This window comes from Pseudophryne corroboree, chromosome 4 (genome assembly GCF_028390025.1).
Source record: "Pseudophryne corroboree isolate aPseCor3 chromosome 4, aPseCor3.hap2, whole genome shotgun sequence".
NCBI classification, from domain to species: domain Eukaryota; kingdom Metazoa; phylum Chordata; class Amphibia; order Anura; family Myobatrachidae; genus Pseudophryne; species Pseudophryne corroboree.
This window is the reverse complement of record NC_086447.1, coordinates 869,743,756-869,762,755: the sequence shown is the minus strand read 5'-3', so window position 1 is coordinate 869,762,755 and position 19,000 is coordinate 869,743,756. Positions and strand designations below refer to the sequence as shown.

The window sequence follows — 19,000 nt, the reverse complement described above, 5'->3', positions numbered from 1 at the left end:
TGCCGCCACCCGCTTGCAGAGCTGAAGAATCGGTGACGAGTGAGTCACCGACCCCCCTACCAAGCGGGGGATCGGTGTGAAGATGGCGGCACAGGATAGGAGTGCAATATTAACTGCGCTCCAGGGACGGCTCAGCAGTACATGGTGCGGTGCTGTGAGGGGTGCCCTGAACCAGCGCAGACTCCCTACACTGGTCCAGAAGCCTGTCGGGGTCCCCGGATCTCAGCCAGCACTAATTTCTCAGGCCAGTATAATCCATGAAGAGCGGGAAGACAGTGCCATTAAGGGGGTGGAGCTTCTCCATAGAGCGGACCCAGCAGCATTTCAGCGCCATTTTACTGCCTGCACAGCGCTGAGAAGGAGAAACAGGTCCCTCCACAGCAACTCCAGCTATCTGTAAACAGTACCAAGGGGTTGTAGAAGGGGGGGGGCTGTAATACAACTGTGTGTCCTATTAAGGTGCACAGTCAGCGCTGACAAGGGGTCTACCTTGGGTAAAAGCGCTGTATGTGGGTTGGATCCAATCTCTGTGTCTCTCTTGCCATTCTTGGGGGGGAAACTCTGTCTGCCCCCACCTGTGTGTGTGTAGAGTGTTTGGTGGTCTCCTTTAGCTATGTCCAGGGACACTGTGTCATATGCTGCAGAGGATTTGTCCTCCCAGGATGATCCCTTTCCATGTAATCAGGATAGCACTGGTTTAGCACATATACCAGCAAGGGAGCCTGAGTGGTTTTCCTCTAACAAATCTTGGATTTATCAGATTTCTGACACGGTTGCAAGTATTACAGAGCTCTATGGCAGTATGGCCGGTTTCTGGTACCTCAGGACGCTCCGCTATATACCCCCATAAGCGCACACTTGTGCATGTCACACAAGACGACACGGATACCGACTCTGACACCACAGACGGTGATGGGGATGTGTTGCAGGGGTCCGCATCTCTTGCAAAGGGGGTGCAATTGTTGATAGAGGCTATCAGGGATGTGTTGAATGTTAATGATACCACACCTGAGCAGGTTGAGGAGGCATTTTCACTGAAAATAAAAAAGCCTCGCTAATTTTCCCTGCGTCAAAGGAATTGAATGCTATATTTGAGAAAGCATGGGAAAACCCTGAGAAAAAAATCCAGGTCCCTAAAAGGGTCCAGGTGGTGTTTCCTTTCCCTGAGGATGATAGGAAAAATTGGGAAAACCCACCGATTGTTGATGCATCTGTGTCCAGACTCTCAAAGAAGGTGGTTTTGCCTGTTCCAGGATCTACCGCCTTAAAGCAGCTGGCTGATAGAAAAATTGCTAACACACTAAAATCAATATACACTGCTTCAGGGGCCATATTACGTCCCACTATTGCTACTGCATGGATTGCAAAAGCAATAGTAAAGTGGTCAGCTACCTTACTTGAGGATTTGGATACGATGGATAGAGATGTTGCTGCATTATATTTACACAACATACATGACTCAGCAGGTTTTATGGTAGAATCCATGAAAGACCTGGGTTCCATGGCTGCGGGAATCTCTTCCATGTCTGTTTCAGCTCGTCGGGGACTGTGGTCGGCCGACGCGGAATCCAGAAAGAGTGTGGAGTCCCTAACCTATACAGGTCAGGCTCTCTTTGGGGAAGCTCTAGACGCGTGGCTATCCCCAGGCTACAGTGGGTAAGTCTCCGTTTCTTCCCTCAGCAGCACCTGCTCCGAAGAAATCCTTCTCTTCATCTGCAACGCAGTCCTTTCGGCCTAACAATACCTTTTTTAGGGGAGGTTGAGTTAAGCCCAAGAAACCTGCCGCTGCAGGTTCCCAGGACCAAAAGTCTGCTTCAGGTACGCCAAAGTCCTCCACATGACGGTGCACCACGCGGCCTGGAGGTGGGGCCGGTCGGAGTGAGACTCAGACAATTCAGTCACGTTTGGGTATCGTCTGGCCTGGATCCCTGGGTGATAGATATTGTGTACCAGGGATACAGGTTGGAATTTCAAAATCTCCCTCCTCACCGATTTTTTCAATCAGGCTTGCCAGTTCTACTGGCAGACAGAACTGTACTACAGGAAGCTGTCCAGAAGTTGGTGGATGCACAGGTCATTGTACCAGTTCCTCCTCATTTCCAAACCACAGGTTACTATTCGAACCTTTTCATGGTACCGAAACCGGATGGTTCGGTCAGGCCCATTCTGAACCTAAAATCACTGAACCCCTTTCTAAAGGAGTTCAAGTTCAAGGTGGAGTCCCTGAGGGCGTTGATATCAGGTCTGGAAGAGGGGGAATTGCTGGTATCCCTGGTTATCAAGGATGCGTACCTCCACATTCCGATATGGCTGCTGCATCAGGCTTATCTCCGTTTCGCATTGCTGGACTGTCATTTCCAGGCCATGCCATTTGGCCTCTCCACAGCACCGAGGGTGTTTACCAAGGTAATGGCAGAAATGATGGTTCTCCTCCGCAAACAAGGAGTGAACATCATTCCATATCTGGACGATCTGCTGATAAAGGCATCATCCAAGGAGAAGCTGCTGCAGTCCATTGTTCTCACAACACGCCTCCTCAAGAGTCATGGTTGGATTCTGGACCTTCCAAAGTCACATTTGGAACCAACCCAGAGGTTGTCCTTTCTGGGAATGATCCTGGACACAGAAGGGCAGAATGTGTTTCTTCCGCAGGAAAAGGTGTTGGTGATACAAACTATGGTCCGGGATGTCCTGAAGCCAGCCCGGGTGTCGGTTCATTAATGCATTCGCCTATTGGGAAGGATAGTGGCCTCTTACGAGGCTCTCCAGTACGGGAGGTTCCACGCTCGGACCTTCCAACTGGATCTCCTGGACAAGTGGTCGGGATCTCATCTCCACATGCACCAGATAATTAGTCTGTCGCCGAGGGCCAGGATTTTGCTCCTCTGGTGGTTGCAATTACCTCACCTTCTGGAGGGCCGCAGGTTCGGGATTCAGGAATGGGTCCTTCTAACCACGGATGCGAGCCTTCGGGGCTGGGAAGCAGTCACTCAAGGAGTAACCTTCTAAGGACAGGTGGTCAAGCCTGGAATCTGGCCTGCCCATCAACATCCTGGAACTAAGAGCCGTCTACAATGGTCTTCTTCAGGCGGCCCCTCTTCTAAGAAATCAGGCCATTCAAGTGCAGTCGGACATCGTAACAACAGTGGCTTACATAAACCGACAAGGCGGAACAAAGAGCAGAGCGGCAATGTTAGAGGTCACAAGAATACTCCTCTGAACAGAAAAACACGCGTTGGCGCTGTCAGCCATCTTCTTTCCGGGAGTAGACAACTGGGCAGCAGACTTCCTCAGCAGACACGATCTGCATCCAGGGAAGTGGGGTCTCCATCCGGAGGTGTCCAAGGAAATAACAGACCTTTGGGGATTACCCCAAATAGACATGATGGCCTCTCGTCTCAACAAGAAGCTTCTGCATTATTGTTCCAGGTCGAGGGACCCACAGGCAGTGGCAGTGGACGCCCTGGTGTCTCTGTGGGTGCTCCAGTCAGTGTACGTATTTCCACCACTCCCACTCATCCCGAGAATCCTAAAGCTCATAAGGAGAACAAGGGTTCAAGCGATCCTCATTGCCCCAGACTGGCCAAGAAGGGCTTGGTACGCGGTCCTTCTGAATCTACTGCGAGAAGAACCGAGGCCTCTTCCTCTTCGGGAGGACCTGCTGCAGCAGGGGCCGTTCACCTATCAAGACTTACCGCGGCTACGTTTGACGGCATGGAAGTTGAACGTCTGATACTTGCTCAGAAGGGCATTCTGAAGAAGGTCATTCCTACCCTCATCCAGGCTAGGAAAGGGGTAACGTCTAAATATTACCATCGTATTTGGAAGAAATATGTCTCTTGGTGTGAATCCAAGAAGTTTCCTACGGCGGAGTTTCAACTCGGACGTTTTCTCCTCTTCCTGCAAGCGGGTGTGGATATGGGCCTAAGATTGGGATCTGTGAAGGTCCAGATTTCGGCCCTATCCATTTTCTTTCAGAAACAACTGGTTGCCCTCCCTGAGGTTCAGACTTTTCTGAAGGGAGTTCTGCACATCCAACCTCCCTTTGTACCGCCTACGGCACCTTGGGACCTTAACGTGGTGTTGCAGTTCCTCCAGTCAGATTGGTTTGAACCTCTACAGGAGGTTTAGGTCAAATGTCTTACATGGAAGGCGGTCACATTGTTGACCTTAGCTTCTACTAGACGCGTGTCCGAATTTGGGGCTTTATCCTGTAAAAGCCCTTACTTGATCTACCACGAAGATAGAGCTGAGCTCCGGACACGTCAGCAGTTTCTTCCGAAGGTTGTGTCGGCATTTCATATCAACCAACATATTGTTGTGCCAGTGGCTACTGACTCCTCAATTACATCAAAGTCCTTGGATGTTGTAAGGGCTCTGAAGATATATGTGAAGAGAACTTCTCGTCACAGAAAGTCAGACTCTCTGTTTGTCCTATATGATCCCTAAAAAATTGGGTGTCCTGCTTCTAAGCAAACTATTTCTTGCTGGATTCGGTTCACTATCCAGCACGCTTATTCTGTGGCAGGACTGCCGTGTCCAAAATCTGTTAAGGCCCACTCTATTCGTAACGTGGGGTCTTCCTGGGCGGCTGCTCGGGGTGTCTTGGCAGTGCAACTTTGCCGAGCTGCAACTTGGTCTGGGTCGAACACGTTTGCAAAGTTTTACAAGTTCGATACTTTGGCCTGATGATCAGAAGTTCAGTCAATTGGTTCTGCAGGAGCCTCCGCGCTCTCCCTCCCATTCTGGGAGCTTTGGTACATCCCCATGGTACTAATGTGGACCCCAGCATCCTCTAGGACGTAAGAGAAAATAGGATTTTGGTTACCTAACGGTAAATCCTTTTCTCGTAGTCCGTAGAGGATGCTGGGTGCCCGCCCAGCGCTTCCTTTTCCTGCAAATGTTATTTGGTTCGGTACAACTTCGTTTTAGTTGAGTACTGCATTGTTACTTGGTAAGTAATGTTTCAGCGGTTGCTGAATGTTCAAGCTAGGTTAGCTTGACGTGCCTTGTATGTGTGAGCTGGTATGAATCTCGCCACTATCTGTGTATAATCCTTCTCTCGAAGATGTCCGTCTCCTCGGGAACAGTTTCTAGACTGAGTCTGGTGGGAGGGGCATAGAGGGAGAAGCCAGCCCACACTCTCAAACTCTTAAAGTGCCAATGGCTCCTGGTGGACCTGTCTATACCCCATGGTACTAATGTGGACCACAGCATCATCTACAGCAGTGATTTTCAACCTTTTTTTACTCGCGGCACACCGAACAATATTTAAAAATTGCCAAGGCACATCATCAGTTCCCCACAGTAAAAAACAAAATGCACACATTGGCCCTCACCGTAAAAAAAAAAAAAAAACACATACATTGGCTGTGTCAGGGCATTCTGGGATATGTAGTTTCACAACAGCTGGAGGGCCGCACTTTGGACATGCCTGGCCTACACAGAAAAAACAATCACATTGCTCCCCACATAAATCCTATTGCTCCCCACATGAATTATTCACATTGTTCCCCCCATAAATCCATAAATTCTTATTCTCCCCACATAAATCCTATTGAAATCCTATTGTTCCCCACAGGAGAAATAAAATAACAAATATTATTATCAGCTGTCCTCCTCCCTGTCCCTCATTGGCGAGGGTTGTTCATAGTGGAGTTCTGCTAATACTGAGCAGCGGGCGGTCGGGTAGGTGTGGATGTGGGTTGGCAAGGAAAGCTGTGTATGCAGGCGGGAACTGGAAGATGTGTATGCAGGCAGGTGGGCTGGCTGGGTGGTGAGACGCGGCGGCCGTGACCTATGATATCACACCGTTTTCAAGGCATAGGTCACGGACAGAGCACGACTGATCTTCTAAGAAGAGCCTGGCCCAACAGTTCACTCTGAGGGTACAGGAAGCTGCTCTGGCTCCGCGGCACATCTTGCAACTGGTCGCGGCACACTAGTGTGCCACGGCACACTGGTTGAAAAAGCCTGATCTACAGACTACGAGAAAAGGATTTACCGGTAGGTAACCAAAATCCTATTATTTATTACTAAATTGGTTAATCAATATGAAAAACTATTTTCAAGCAATGATGTTTAAAATCAACTTTTGATTAAAAAAATCTATATATCTCTAACAATTTGTCCTTGAGAAGTTAAGGATTAAGGACTTTAAGGGGTATATTCAGTTGAAGTCGAAAGCTGCCGTCTGTCAAAAAGACTGCAGTTTTCGACTTTTTTAGGTCAACCTATTCAATATAATCCCAAATTATTCGACAAGTCGAGGAATTCGACTTGTCGAAAAGCACGTCGATCGGTGGAATAGCTGCCGATCCACACGCTTCTGTCGAAAACGGGACCAAAACCGATAGGTTTTGGCCCCCTTTTAAACCATCTAAATCCGACTTTAAAAACAGTCGGATTGAGATGAGGGAGCCGAGAGGAGGAGAGGGGGGAGACCAGCGAGCAGACAGGTGAGAGCAGCGCTACAGCAGCGTAGCTGGAGGATGTGTCACAGCCGCCGTTCACAGCAGCGTCCACCCGGCTCCAGCAAGCGAGATCTGCTGGAGCCGGGTGGACACTACCGTGAGCAGCGGCTGTGACACATCCTTCGGCTACGCTGCTATAGCCGAGGCTGTAGCGCTGCTCTCCCCCGTCTGCCCGTGGCTCTCCCCCCGTCTCAGCTCCCGCATCTCAATTCTACTTTTTTTAAAGTCAAATGGAGATGGCATTGAATAGCCCTTGTCGGATCCATTCCGACGAATGAATGTCAGAATGGGTCCGACTTCAATTGAATATACCCCAAAGTTGGAGACTGTTATGGCACATAGGATGCTTCTACTGTGGAATATTTGTAAGCCTCAGAGAACTGGGCTTGGACAGGCCAACTCCCTACAACCACAGACTGGACTGGAGACTTGGTGTGACCAGAGGTGTGGAGCCAAAGCGTCCGGTGCAAGCGCATGCTACGACGCCCCACTTCCCCTCACTAAAGAAGTTCGCCAAAGGGGGCGAGACCTATTAGTAACAACCATGCAATTTAGAGAGCATCCCAATTACTGACATACAATACAGAGACCAACCTCGTGGCTGCCATACAATACAGAGAGCATTGTTTATATGTCACAGCTAACCACAATGGGCCTGCTTCAGAGATGTACCCAGTAGTGTAGCGGCTATAACTTTTATCACAACTGTATGGTAATGCCGCGGCTGATGGGCATCCTATCTAGATTCCCACCGGCTGAGGCGTGATCTGCCAAGGTGCGTGCAAAGATACACTATCGGTGGATCTATCGGCCGCATCTTCGGACATTGGCCCTCATTCCGAGTTGATCGGTCGCAAGGCGAATTTAGCAGAGTTACACACGCTAAGCCGCCGCCTACTGGGAGTGAATCTTAGCTTCTTAAAATTGCGACCGATGTATTCGCAATATTGCGATTACTAACTACTTAGCAGTTTCTGAGTAGCTCCAGACTTACTCTGCCTGTGCGATCAGTTCAGTGCTTGTCGTTCCTGGTTGACGTCACAAACACACCCAGCGTTCGCCCAGGCACTCCCACCGTTTCTCCGGCCACTCCTGCGTTTTTTCCGGAAACGGTAGCGTTTTCAGCCACACGCCCCTGAAACGCCGTGTTTCCGCCCAGTAACACCCATTTCCTGTCAATCACATTACGATCGCCGGAGCGAAGAAAAAGCCGTGAGTAAAAATACTTTCTTCATAGTAAAGTTACTTGGCGCAGTCGCAGTGCGAACTTTGCGCATGCGTACTAAGCGGATTTTCACTGCGATGCGATGAAAAAGAACGAGCGAACAACTCGGAATGAGGGCCATTGCAACTGCCTGTGGCAGGTGCAGAATGTCTGGTTTTATGGCCACAATTGTCAGAAACTGTCTTTAGAGACAGTATCTGAAACCGACCTGCTCACCACCATTTGCCATCCACCTTCCCCAGTCACCACCAAAGATCGCCCATCGAAATTGCAATGGAACTCCATGCAATTTCACTATGCCCCCCAGTGCTAACCATCAGGGTGCACTGCACACCCAATGTTTTACTACATTCCACCTCTAAATCAGGCATATGTGTACTAATACTGGGCTTTAGGATCCATTGCTTGTTCAATCAATTGATTGCTTCCCAAAGAATGGTAACAAACCATCAATAGGATGCATGTGATGATGGGAACTATTCAGTGCCACCCTTCTAAAGCGTATTCCCTACAGTTAAATGTGTAAAAAGCAGAATAATTATGGAATTTCTATGGTGCAGTGACATCTCCCATTACAGCAATACATCTGGGAATTTTACAGAGCACAACTGTGTGTGATGGAGAAATAATCAGTTTATAGGGTAACGACACCAAAAAAACCCATAAAAAACTCATGTCAACCTTTTGACCTGTCGACCTAGTTACTGTCGACCAACAGTGGTTGACCTAGACACTGTCGACCTAGTTATTGTCGATCCTCCATACCACACCCGTTTATAGTGTATCTGTTTCTGGACAATGTAATAGATGGGCAGTTTCTCATTGGATCAGGGAACTGTTTTGGACCACAGATTATCATAAAAACTGTCTCTCTTTCTAAATAACCAATACAAAAGCTACTGTGACTTTATTCTAGATCTGCATCCTCACCAGTACAAAAGAGGTGACAGACAGTTATTCTTTTTATTGTAAGTGAAGTGTGTAAAGGGCTAGGAATTGGGTATTGGGGAAGTACAGTATGTGTAGGTCAAATTAGAATTTCCACTGTTTTGGACTCTCAGATACAGTATGTGGCCTTCTCAAGAGTTTTCCCAGTACTGTGGTGAGCTGCAGCACAATCTGGATGTCCAGCTTCAGGTAAGAACATAAATTGCCGGCAGAAGAATAATAAAATGATAGTTACTGCAGACCATCTCACCTCACTGTTCTTGCTGAAAGTATCCAATCTCTGTCCATTACTTGCAGCACATCGCATCAGCTCAGTTTCTGCTTTCTCAGGCTTACCCTCAGTCAGCAGCCATCTAGCAGATTCTGAAAGCCACCTAGCACAGAGAATAAATGTATTTCAGAGCATTACATCACAGAATCAAACCACAGTGTATCACACTATGGTGGTCATTCCGAGTTGTTAGCTTGCTAGCTGTTTTTAGCTGCCGTACAAACGCTATGCCGCCTCCCTCTGGGAGTGTATTTTAGCTTAGTAGAAGTGCGAACGAATGGATCACAGAGCGGCTACAAAGTTTTTTTGTGCAGTTTCAGAGTAGCTCAAAACCTACTCAGCGCTTGCGATCACTTCAGACTATTCAGTTCATGTTTTGAAGTCTTCACAAACACGCCCTGCGTTCGCCCAGCCACGCCTGCGTTTTTCCTGGCACGCCTGCGTTTTTCCAAACACTCCCTGAAAACGGTCAGTTGACGCCCAGAAACGCCCACTTCATGTCAATCACTCTGCGGCAGCCAGTGTGACTGAAAAGCATCGCTAGACACTGTGTGAAACGACATCGTTCGTTGTAATAGTACGTCGCACGTGCGCATTGCGCCGCATACGCATGCGCAGAACTGCCGTTTTTTTTTACTCATCGCTGCACAGCGAACGAATGCAGCTAGCGATCAACTCGGAATGACCACCAATGTACAGATACCTGCGTTGCATTAGAACACAGGTTCTCAAACTCGGTCCTCAGGACCCCACACAGTGCATGTTTTGCAGGTCTCACAGAATAACAAGTTAAATAATTAGCTCCACCTGTGGACCTTTTAAAATGTGTCAGTGAGTAATGAATACACCTGTGCACCTGCTGGGTTACCTGCAAAACATGCACTGTGTGGGGTCCTGAGGACCGAGTTTGAGAACCACTGCAGAACATATGGCCCAAAATTGTGTTATGCCTATAAAGCCCTTAGAATGTAAGCTCTCACGAGTAGGGCCCTCTTCCCTCATGTGCTTATCCTTTTCTTACTTTAATAATCCTAAACTGCCCAAATCCCAGCAGTTTTGTGGCCACCTTGATACTTATCTCTATGTTGTTTACTAGTGTAGTTATGCTTAGTTACCCTGTACTTGTCCTATATTGTCTTCAACTGTAAGTCACTGTTTTCCTGTTTTGATTATGTGCATATGTACTCTGTAATTGGGCGCTGCGGAACCCTTTTGGCGCCATATAAATAAAAGATAATAATAATAATAATAATAATAATAACAATAAAGCCCTTTTGCCATCGCTTACCAGATGCTGATTATGCCCAGCACACATGGAGCAGTGATAACCACCACTAACCAACGCCAATCTCTAAGCAAATATGCCAGCAGGGCCAGAATTGCACTTCCCAAGCTCCAGGTGAAACTGGTAATGATCCCTGCGACTGTTCGGTGTTCTGTGTCCACCCACTCCACACCTGTAGAGATAAAGAGAAACTCTCAATACAAATCCTCAAGTCTTGTTCCACAGTCCTAGGTCTCCACCAAGTCCTGTTCCTCAGCCCTAGACCTCATCCACATCTTGGTCCACAGCCCCATATCTCCATCAAGTCTTGTTTCAAAGCCCTATATCTCCATCAAATCTTGTTCCACAGCCCCAGACCTCTATCAAGTCTTGTATCGGGGTTATACCGCACAGTTGATAAGTAGATTTAAACAACAGATAGTTTATTTACCAAAATACACTGATAAAGGAAATTAAAAAAAATGTTCTAATCGATCTCAATTTGGCGATGCACCCAGAGTCAGTAGCAAAACATATTAAACAAAAGGAGAGAAAGAAGACTCTTTTGTGGGTTCACTCTTGTATATTTGTGAAAGTATCAAAGAAATAGATTAAAATTCAATATTTATTGTAGATAGACATAAAACATATAGTAGTTGAATATACAAATGAAAAATGAAAATAAAGGGACAAAGTACATAAAAACAATGGAACCGATAATATAGGTGTTAATGTCAGATAGTGGTTCAAAAAGCTACCTGGGTGACTGCAATCTTTCAAATATATGGTCAATCCATAAAAGTCTCAATTGGCTGCCTAAACTGTATATTTATTGAAGTCGAGCACTTAGGGCCTCAATGGTAGTTTAGTGATGTGACCGGCTGTGTTATTTATACCTAGCTTTAGGATACAGATAGAGAACAGATTGAAATAAGGAAAAATGAATCTGCTGTCGGTGTTAGACATTGAGCCTGGCCGTCCAAAATTTTCTACTAAACCGAGTATTCCTCAAGAGTCTCCCACTTGAGTACTGACTTGGCCCAACACTGCTTAGCTTCCAAGATCGGAAGGATTCGGGCGTTACCAGTGTGGTATGATAGTAGAGAATTGATGATTGCTTCTGGAATCACTGATGAGAGTTCATGAATAGCATAAATGGTGGAGGAAAATCATGAGTACAAAGAGAGGGGGAGATGAAATGAAAAGAGGGATCTGCTGCCAATGTTAGACAGAGGTGAACCCCTGAATCAATGGTGAGAGTCCCGAAATTATAGTGATAGTCAGAAAATGAAGGTTTTCTTTGAAACGGTAGTTCTTATGAATAAATGATGATAACTAATCAATATGAAGAAGGAACAAAGAAGAAAAATTCTGTAAATGATATCACAATATTGATACTGATTGTAGATAATATCTATCATGGAAATTGTGCATATGTGTCCTTAATTAGTTGATAGAAATACTTACACCTCTATAATGAGATGAATATAGGCAGAAATAGGGGAGAACACAAGAAGTCAATTGGTAGATAATTAAAGTAAATTAAATGGATTAAGGGATCCACAGTGAGAAATGAATAAATCTCAAAAATGCAGCAACTGGAATAATATGCTTGATGCCATTATTAAAGAGCTAAGGCAAAAGAAAAAAAGCTATGATAGCTTTGATAGTGCTAAAAGACAGATCATAAGAGAAAATCAATAAAGCCACTGTAAGTTTGAATGGTACTTCAGTGGTATATATTACACATATAGGAAAAAATAAGATTTTACTTACCGATAAATCTATTTCTCGTAGTCCGTAGTGGATGCTGGGACTCCGTCAGGACCATGGGGATTAGCGGCTCCGCAGGAGACAGGGCACAAAAATAAAAGCTTTAGGACTAGGTGGTGTGCACTGGCTCCTCCCCCTATGACCCTCCTCCAAGCCTCAGTTAGGATACTGTGCCCGGACGAGCGTACACAATAAGGAAGGATTTTGAATCCCGGGTAAGACTCATACCAGCCACACCAATCACACCGTACAACTTGTGATCTGAACCCAGTTAACAGTATGACAAACGTAGGAGCCTCTGAACAGACGGCTCACAACAATAACAACCCGATTTTTTTGTAACAATAACTATGTACAAGTATTGCAGACAATCCGCACTTGGGATGGGCGCCCAGCATCCACTACGGACTACGAGAAATAGATTTATCGGTAAGTAAAATCTTATTTTCTCTGACGTCCTAGTGGATGCTGGGACTCCGTCAGGACCATGGGGATTATACCAAAGCTCCCAAACGGGCGGGAGAGTGCGGATGACTCTGCAGCACCGAATGAGAGAACTCCAGGTCCTCTTTAGCCAGGGTATCAAATTTGTAGAATTTTACAAACGTGTTCTCCCCCGACCACGTAGCTGCTCGGCAGAGTTGTAATGCCGAGACCCCTCGGGCAGCCGCCCAAGATGAGCCCACCTTCCTTGTGGAATGGGCCTTGATAGATTTAGGCTGTGGTAGGCCTGCCACAGAATGTGCAAGTTGAATTGTGCTACAAATCCAACGAGCAATCGTCTGCTTAGAAGCAGGAGCACCCAGCTTGTTGGGTGCATACAGTATAAACAGCGAGTCAGATTTTCTGACTCCAGCCGTCCTTGAAATATATATTTTCAATGCCCTGACAACGTCCAGCAACTTGGAATCCTCCAAATCGCTAGTAGCCGCAGGCACCACAATAGGCTGGTTCAGGTGAAACGCTGAAACCACCTTAGGCAGAAACTGAGGACGCGTCCGCAGTTCTGCCCTGTCCGAATGGAAAATCAGATATGGGCTTTTATACGATAAAGCCGCCAATTCTGACACTCTCCTGGCTGAAGCCAGGACCAGTAGCATGGTTACTTTCCATGTAAGATATTTCAAATCCACCGATTTGAGTGGCTCAAACCAATGGGATTTGAGAAAATCCAAAACTACATTAAGATCCCACGGAGCCACTGGGGGCACAACCAGGGGCTGTATATGTAGTACTCCTTTTACAAAAGTCTGGACTTCAGGAACTGAAGCCAATTCTTTCTGGAAGAAAATCGACAGGGCCGAAATTTGAACCTTAATGGACCCTAATTTGAGGCCCATAGACAATCCTGTTTGCAGGAAATGTAGGAATCGACCCAGTTGAAATTCCTCCGTCGGGGCCTTCCTGGCCTCACACCACGCAACATATTTTCTCCAAATGCGGTGATAATGTTGTGCAGTCACCTCCTTCCTGGCTTTTACCAGGGTAGGGATGACCTCTTCCGGAATGCCTTTTTCCCTTAGAATTCGGCGTTCAACCGCCATGCCGTCAAACGCAGCCGCGGTAAGTCTTGGAATAGACACGGTCCCTGCTGAAGCAGGTCCCGTCTTAGAGGTAGAGGCCACGGATCTTCCGTGAGCATCTCCTGAAGTTCCGGGTACCAAGTTCTTCTTGGCCAATCCGGAGCCACGAGTATTGTTCTTACTCCCCTTTGCCGTATAATTCTCAGTACTTTTGGTATGAGAGGCAGAGGAGGAAACACATACACTGACTGGAACACCCACGGTGTTACCAGAGCGTCCACAGCTATTGCCTGAGGGTCTCTTGACCTGGCGCAATACCTGTCCAGTTTTTTGTTGAGGCGGGACGCCATCATATCCACCTTTGGTTTTTCCCAACGGTTCACAATCATGTGGAAGACTTCTGGATGAAGTCCCCACTCTCCCGGGTGTAGATCGTGTCTGCTGAGGAAGTCCGCTTCCCAGTTGTCCACTCCCGGAATGAACACTGCTGACAGTGCTATCACATGATCTTCCGCCCAGCGAAGAATCCTTGCAGCTTCTGCCATTGCCCTCCTGCTTCTTGTGCCGCCCTGTCTGTTTACGTGGGCGACTGCCGTGATGTTGTCCGACTGGATCAACACCGGCTGACCCTGAAGCAGGGGTTTTGCCAGGCTTAGAGCATTGTAAATCGCTCTTAGCTCCAGTATATTTATGTGAAGAGACATCTCCAGGCTTGACCACACTCCCTGGAAGTTTCTTCCCTGTGTGACCGCTCCCCAGCCTCTCAGACTGGCATCCGTGGTCACCAGGACCCAGTCCTGTATGCCGAATCTGCGGCCTTCTAACAGATGAGCACTCTGCAACCACCACAGAAGAGACACCCTTGTCCGTGGAGACAAAGTTATCCGCTGATGCATCTGCAGATGCGATCCGGACCATTTGTCCAGCAGATCCCACTGAAAAGTTCGTGCGTGGAATCTGCCGAATGGAATCGCTTCGTAAGAAGCCACCATTTTTCCCAGGACTCTTGTGCATTGATGCACAGACACTTTTCCTGGTTTTAGGAGGTTCCTGACAAGTTCGGATAACTCCCTGGCTTTCTCCTCCGGAAGAAACACCTTTTTCTGAACCGTGTCCAGAATCATTCCCAGGAACAGCAGACGTGTCGTCGGGGTCAATTGAGATTTTGGAAAATTCAGAATCCACCCGTGCTGTTGCAGCACTACTTGGGTTAGTGCTACTACGTCCCCCAGCTGTTCTCTGGACCTTGCCCTTATCAGGAGATCGTCCAAGTAAGGGATAATTAATACGCCTTTTCTTCGCAGAAGAAACATAATTTCGGCCATTACCTTGGTAAAGACCCGAGGTGCCGTGGACAATCCAAACGGCAGCGTCTGAAACTGATAATGACAGTTTTGCACCACGAACCTGAGGTACCCTTGATGTGAAGAGCAAATTGGGACATGCAGGTAAGCATCCTTGATGTCCAGGGACACCATAAAGTCCCCTTCTTCCAGATTCGCTATCACTGCTCTGAGTGACTCCATCTTGAACTTGAATTTTTGTATGTACAGGTTCAAAGATTTCAGATTTAGAATAGGTCTTACCGAGCCGTCCGGCTTCGGTACCACAAATAGTGTGGAATAATACCCCTTTCCCTGTTGTAGGAGGGGTACCTTGACTATCACCTGCTGAGAATACAGCTTGTGAATGGCTTCCAATACCGTCGCCCTGTCTGAGGGAGACGTTGGCAGAGCAGACTTTAGGAACCGGCGAGGGGGAGACTTCTCGAATTCCAACCTGTAACCCTGAGATACTACCTGCAGGATCCAGGGGTCCACCTGTGAGTGAGCCCACTGTGCGCTGAAATTCTTGAGTCGACCCCCCACCGCCCCTGAGTCCGCTTGTAAAGCCCCAACGTCATGCTGAGGGCTTTTCAGAAGCCGGGGAGGGCTTCTGCTCCTGGGAGGGAGCTGCTTGGTGCACTCTCTTACCCTTTCCTTTGCCTCGGGGCAGATATGACTGTCCTTTTGCCCGCTTGTTCTTATAGGAACGAAAGGACTGCGGCTGAAAAGACGGTGTCTTTTTCTGTTGGGAGGGGACCTGAGGTAAAAAGGTGGATTTCCCGGCTGTTGCCGTGGCCACCAAATCCGATAGACCGACCCCAAATAATTCCTCCCCTTTATACGGCAATACTTCCATATGCCGTTTGGAATCCGCATCACCTGACCACTGTCGCGTCCATAAACTTCTTCTGGCAGATATGGACATCGCACTTACTCTCGATGCCAGAGTGCAAATATCCCTCTGAGCATCTCGCATATAAAGAAAAGCATCCTTTAATTGCTCTATAGTCAATAAAATACTGTCCCTATCCAGGGTATCAATATTTTCAGTCAGGGAATCCGACCAAACCACCCCAGCACTGCACATCCATGCAGAGGCGATGGCTGGTCGCAGTATAACACCAGTATGAGTGTATATACTTTTCAGGGTAGTTTCCAGCCTCCTATCAGCTGGATCCTTGAGGGTGGCCGTTTCAGGAGACGGTAACGCCACTTGTTTTGATAAGCGTGTGAGTTCCTTATCCACCCTAGGGGGTGTTTCCCAGCGCGCCCTAACCTCTGGCGGGAAAGGATATAATGCCAATAACTTCTTTGAAATTAGCAGTTTTCTATCGGGGTTAACCCACGCTTCATCACACACTTCATTCAATTCCTCTGATTCAGGAAAAACTACAGGTAGTTTTTTCAGACCCCACATAATACCCCTTTTTGTGGTACTTGCAGTATCAGAGATATGCAAAGCCTCCTTCATTGCCGTGATCATATAACGTGTGGCCCTACTGGAAAATACGTTTGTTTCTTCACCGTCGACACTAGATTCGGTGTCCGTGTCTGGGTCTGTGTCGACCGACTGAGGTAAAGGGCGTTTTACAGCCCCTGACGGTGTCTGAGACGCCTGGACAGGTACTAACTGGTTTGCCGGCCGTCTCATGTCGTCAACTGATTTTTGTAACGTGCTGACATTATCACGTAATTCCATAAACAAAGCCATCCATTCCGGTGTCGACTCCCTAGGGGGTGACATCACCATTACCGGCAATTGCTCCGCCTCCACACCAACATCGTCCTCATACATGTCGACACACACGTACCGACACACAGCAGACACACAGGGAATGCTCTTATCGAAGACAGGACCCCACTAGCCCTTTGGGGAGACAGAGGGAGAGTTTGCCAGCACACACCCAAGCGCTATAAATATATAGGAAAAACCCTACAGAAGTGTTGTTTCCTTTATAGCAGCTTAATATATCAATATCGCCAAAAAAGTGCCCCCCCCTCTCTGCTTTTTTACCCTGTTTCTGTAGTGCAGTGCAGGGGAGAGTCCTGGGAGCCTTCCTCGCAGCGGAGCTGTGCAGGAAAATGGCGCTGTGTGCTGAGGAGATAGGCCCCGCCCCCTATTTCGGCGGGCTCTTCTCCCGGTGTTTGTGAGACCTGGCAGGGGTTAAATACATCCATATAGCCCCAGGGGCTATAGGTGATGTATTTTTAGCCAGAACAAGGTATTATCATTGCTGCCCAGGGCCCCCCCCCTCCCAGCGCCCTGCACCCTCAGTGACCGCTGGTGTGAAGTGTGCTGACAACAATGGCGCACAGCTGCAGTGCTGTGCGCTACCTCATGAAGACTGAAAAGTCTTCTGCCGCCGGTTTCTGGACCTCTTCACTTTTTGGCATCTGCAAGGGGGTCGGCGGCGCGGCTCCGGGACCGGACTCCATGGCTGGGCCTGTGTTCGATCCCTCTGGAGCTAATGGTGTCCAGTAGCCTAAGAAGCCAATCCATCCTGCACGCAGGTGAGTTCACTTCTTCTCCCCTAAGTCCCTCGTTGCAGTGAGCCTGTTGCCAGCAGGACTCACTGAAAATAAAAAACCTAATAACTTTTTCTAAGCAGCTCTTTAGGAGAGCCACCTAGATTGCACCCTGCTCGGACGGGCACAAAAACCTAACTGGGGCTTGGAGGAGGGTCATAGGGGGAGGAGCCAGTGCACACCACCTAGTCCTAAAGCTTTTATTTTTGTGCCCTGTCTCCTGCGGAGCCGCTAATCCCCATGGTCCTGACGGAGTCCCAGCATCCACTAGGACGTCAGAGAAATGACAATTTTGATAGCACGGGTGTCCTGAAGACAGATATTACCCGTGCCGGTGTCTCTATGAAGATCAGATGCTGTGTAGCGGAAGAATCAGGTGCCGTGGATCCAGGGGGCTGAAAAAGCCGCTTGGCTGGCGTTGAATACCGAAGGATCCGTGGTCACAGGGTGATCATGATAAAGTCCAATGTGCCGGAATTGGAAGCATACACGGCATGTATGTACAATACAATCACAGACTCTGAACGGCTGTTCACGGACAATCTCCACTGTCTACTACAATCCCGGACTCGGACACGGCCGCTCACGGGCATTCCCCACTGCTTCCCTGCGCCGCATCCTGCATCCACTGAGTTGCTTCCGATTCCGGCACATTGGACTTTATCATGATCACCCTGTGAGCACGGATCCTTCGGTATTCAAAGCCAGCCAAGCGACTTTTTCAGCCCCCTGGATCCACGGCACCTGATTCTTCCGCTACACAGCATCTGATCTTCATAGAGACACCGGCACGGGTAATATCTGTCTTCAGGACACCCGTGCTATCAAAATTGTCATTTTTCCTATATGTGTAATATATACCACTGAAGTACCATTCAAACTTATTCATTACAGTGGCTTTATTCATTTTCTCTTATGATCTGTCTTTTTGCACTATCAAAGCTATCATAGCTTTTTTTCTTTTGCCTTAGCTCGTTAATAATGGCATCAAGCATATTATTCCAGTTGCTGCATTTTTGAGATTTATTCATTTCTCACTGTGGATCCCTTAATCCATTTAATTTACTTTAATTATCTACCAATTGACTTCTTGTGTTCTCCCCTATTTCTGCCTATATTCATCTCATTATAGAGGTGTAAGTATTTCTATCAACTAATTAAGGACACATATGCACAATTTCCATGATAGATATTATCTACAATCAGTATCAATATTGTGATATCATTTACAGAATTTTTCTTCTTTGTTCCTTCTTCATATTGATTAGTTATCATCATTTATTCATAAGAACTACCGTTTCAAAGAAAACCTTCATTTTCTGACTATCACTATAATTTCGGGACTCTCACCATTGATTCAGGGGTTCACCTCTGTCTAACATTGGCAGCAGATCCCTCTTTTAATTTCATCTCCCCCTCTCTTTGTACTCATGATTTTCCTCCACCATTTATGGTATTCATGAACTCTCATCAGTGATTCCAGAAGCAATCATCAATTCTCTACTATCATACCACACTGGTAACGCCCGAATCCTTCCGATCTTGGAAGCTAAGCAGTGTTGGGCCAAGTCAGTACTCAAGTGGGAGACTCTTGAGGAATACTCGGTTTAGTAGAAAATTTTAGACGGCCAGGCTCAGTGTCTAACACCGACAGCAGATTCATTTTTCCTTA

General features: G+C 47.4%; 1 protein-coding gene and 2 pseudogenes across 1 annotated transcript in view; 1 reads left to right on the top strand and 2 right to left on the bottom strand.

Annotated features, from left to right (window-relative positions):
• The window catches only part of LOC134911016 (solute carrier family 22 member 7-like), a 55,355-nt gene that overhangs the window by 14,814 nt on the left and 21,541 nt on the right, over positions 1-19,000 (bottom strand). Inside the window, exons 4-5 of the mRNA XM_063919408.1 lie at positions 10,206-10,374; positions 8,897-9,020 (exon numbers count right to left, since the gene is read on the bottom strand). Of these exons, the coding sequence (XP_063775478.1) occupies positions 8,897-9,020; positions 10,206-10,374 (293 nt within the window). The remainder of the gene's footprint in view (positions 1-8,896; positions 9,021-10,205; positions 10,375-19,000) is intronic.
• Positions 11,168-11,286, bottom strand: LOC134912434 (5S ribosomal RNA; annotated as a pseudogene).
• LOC134912433 (5S ribosomal RNA) lies at positions 18,827-18,945 on the top strand (annotated as a pseudogene).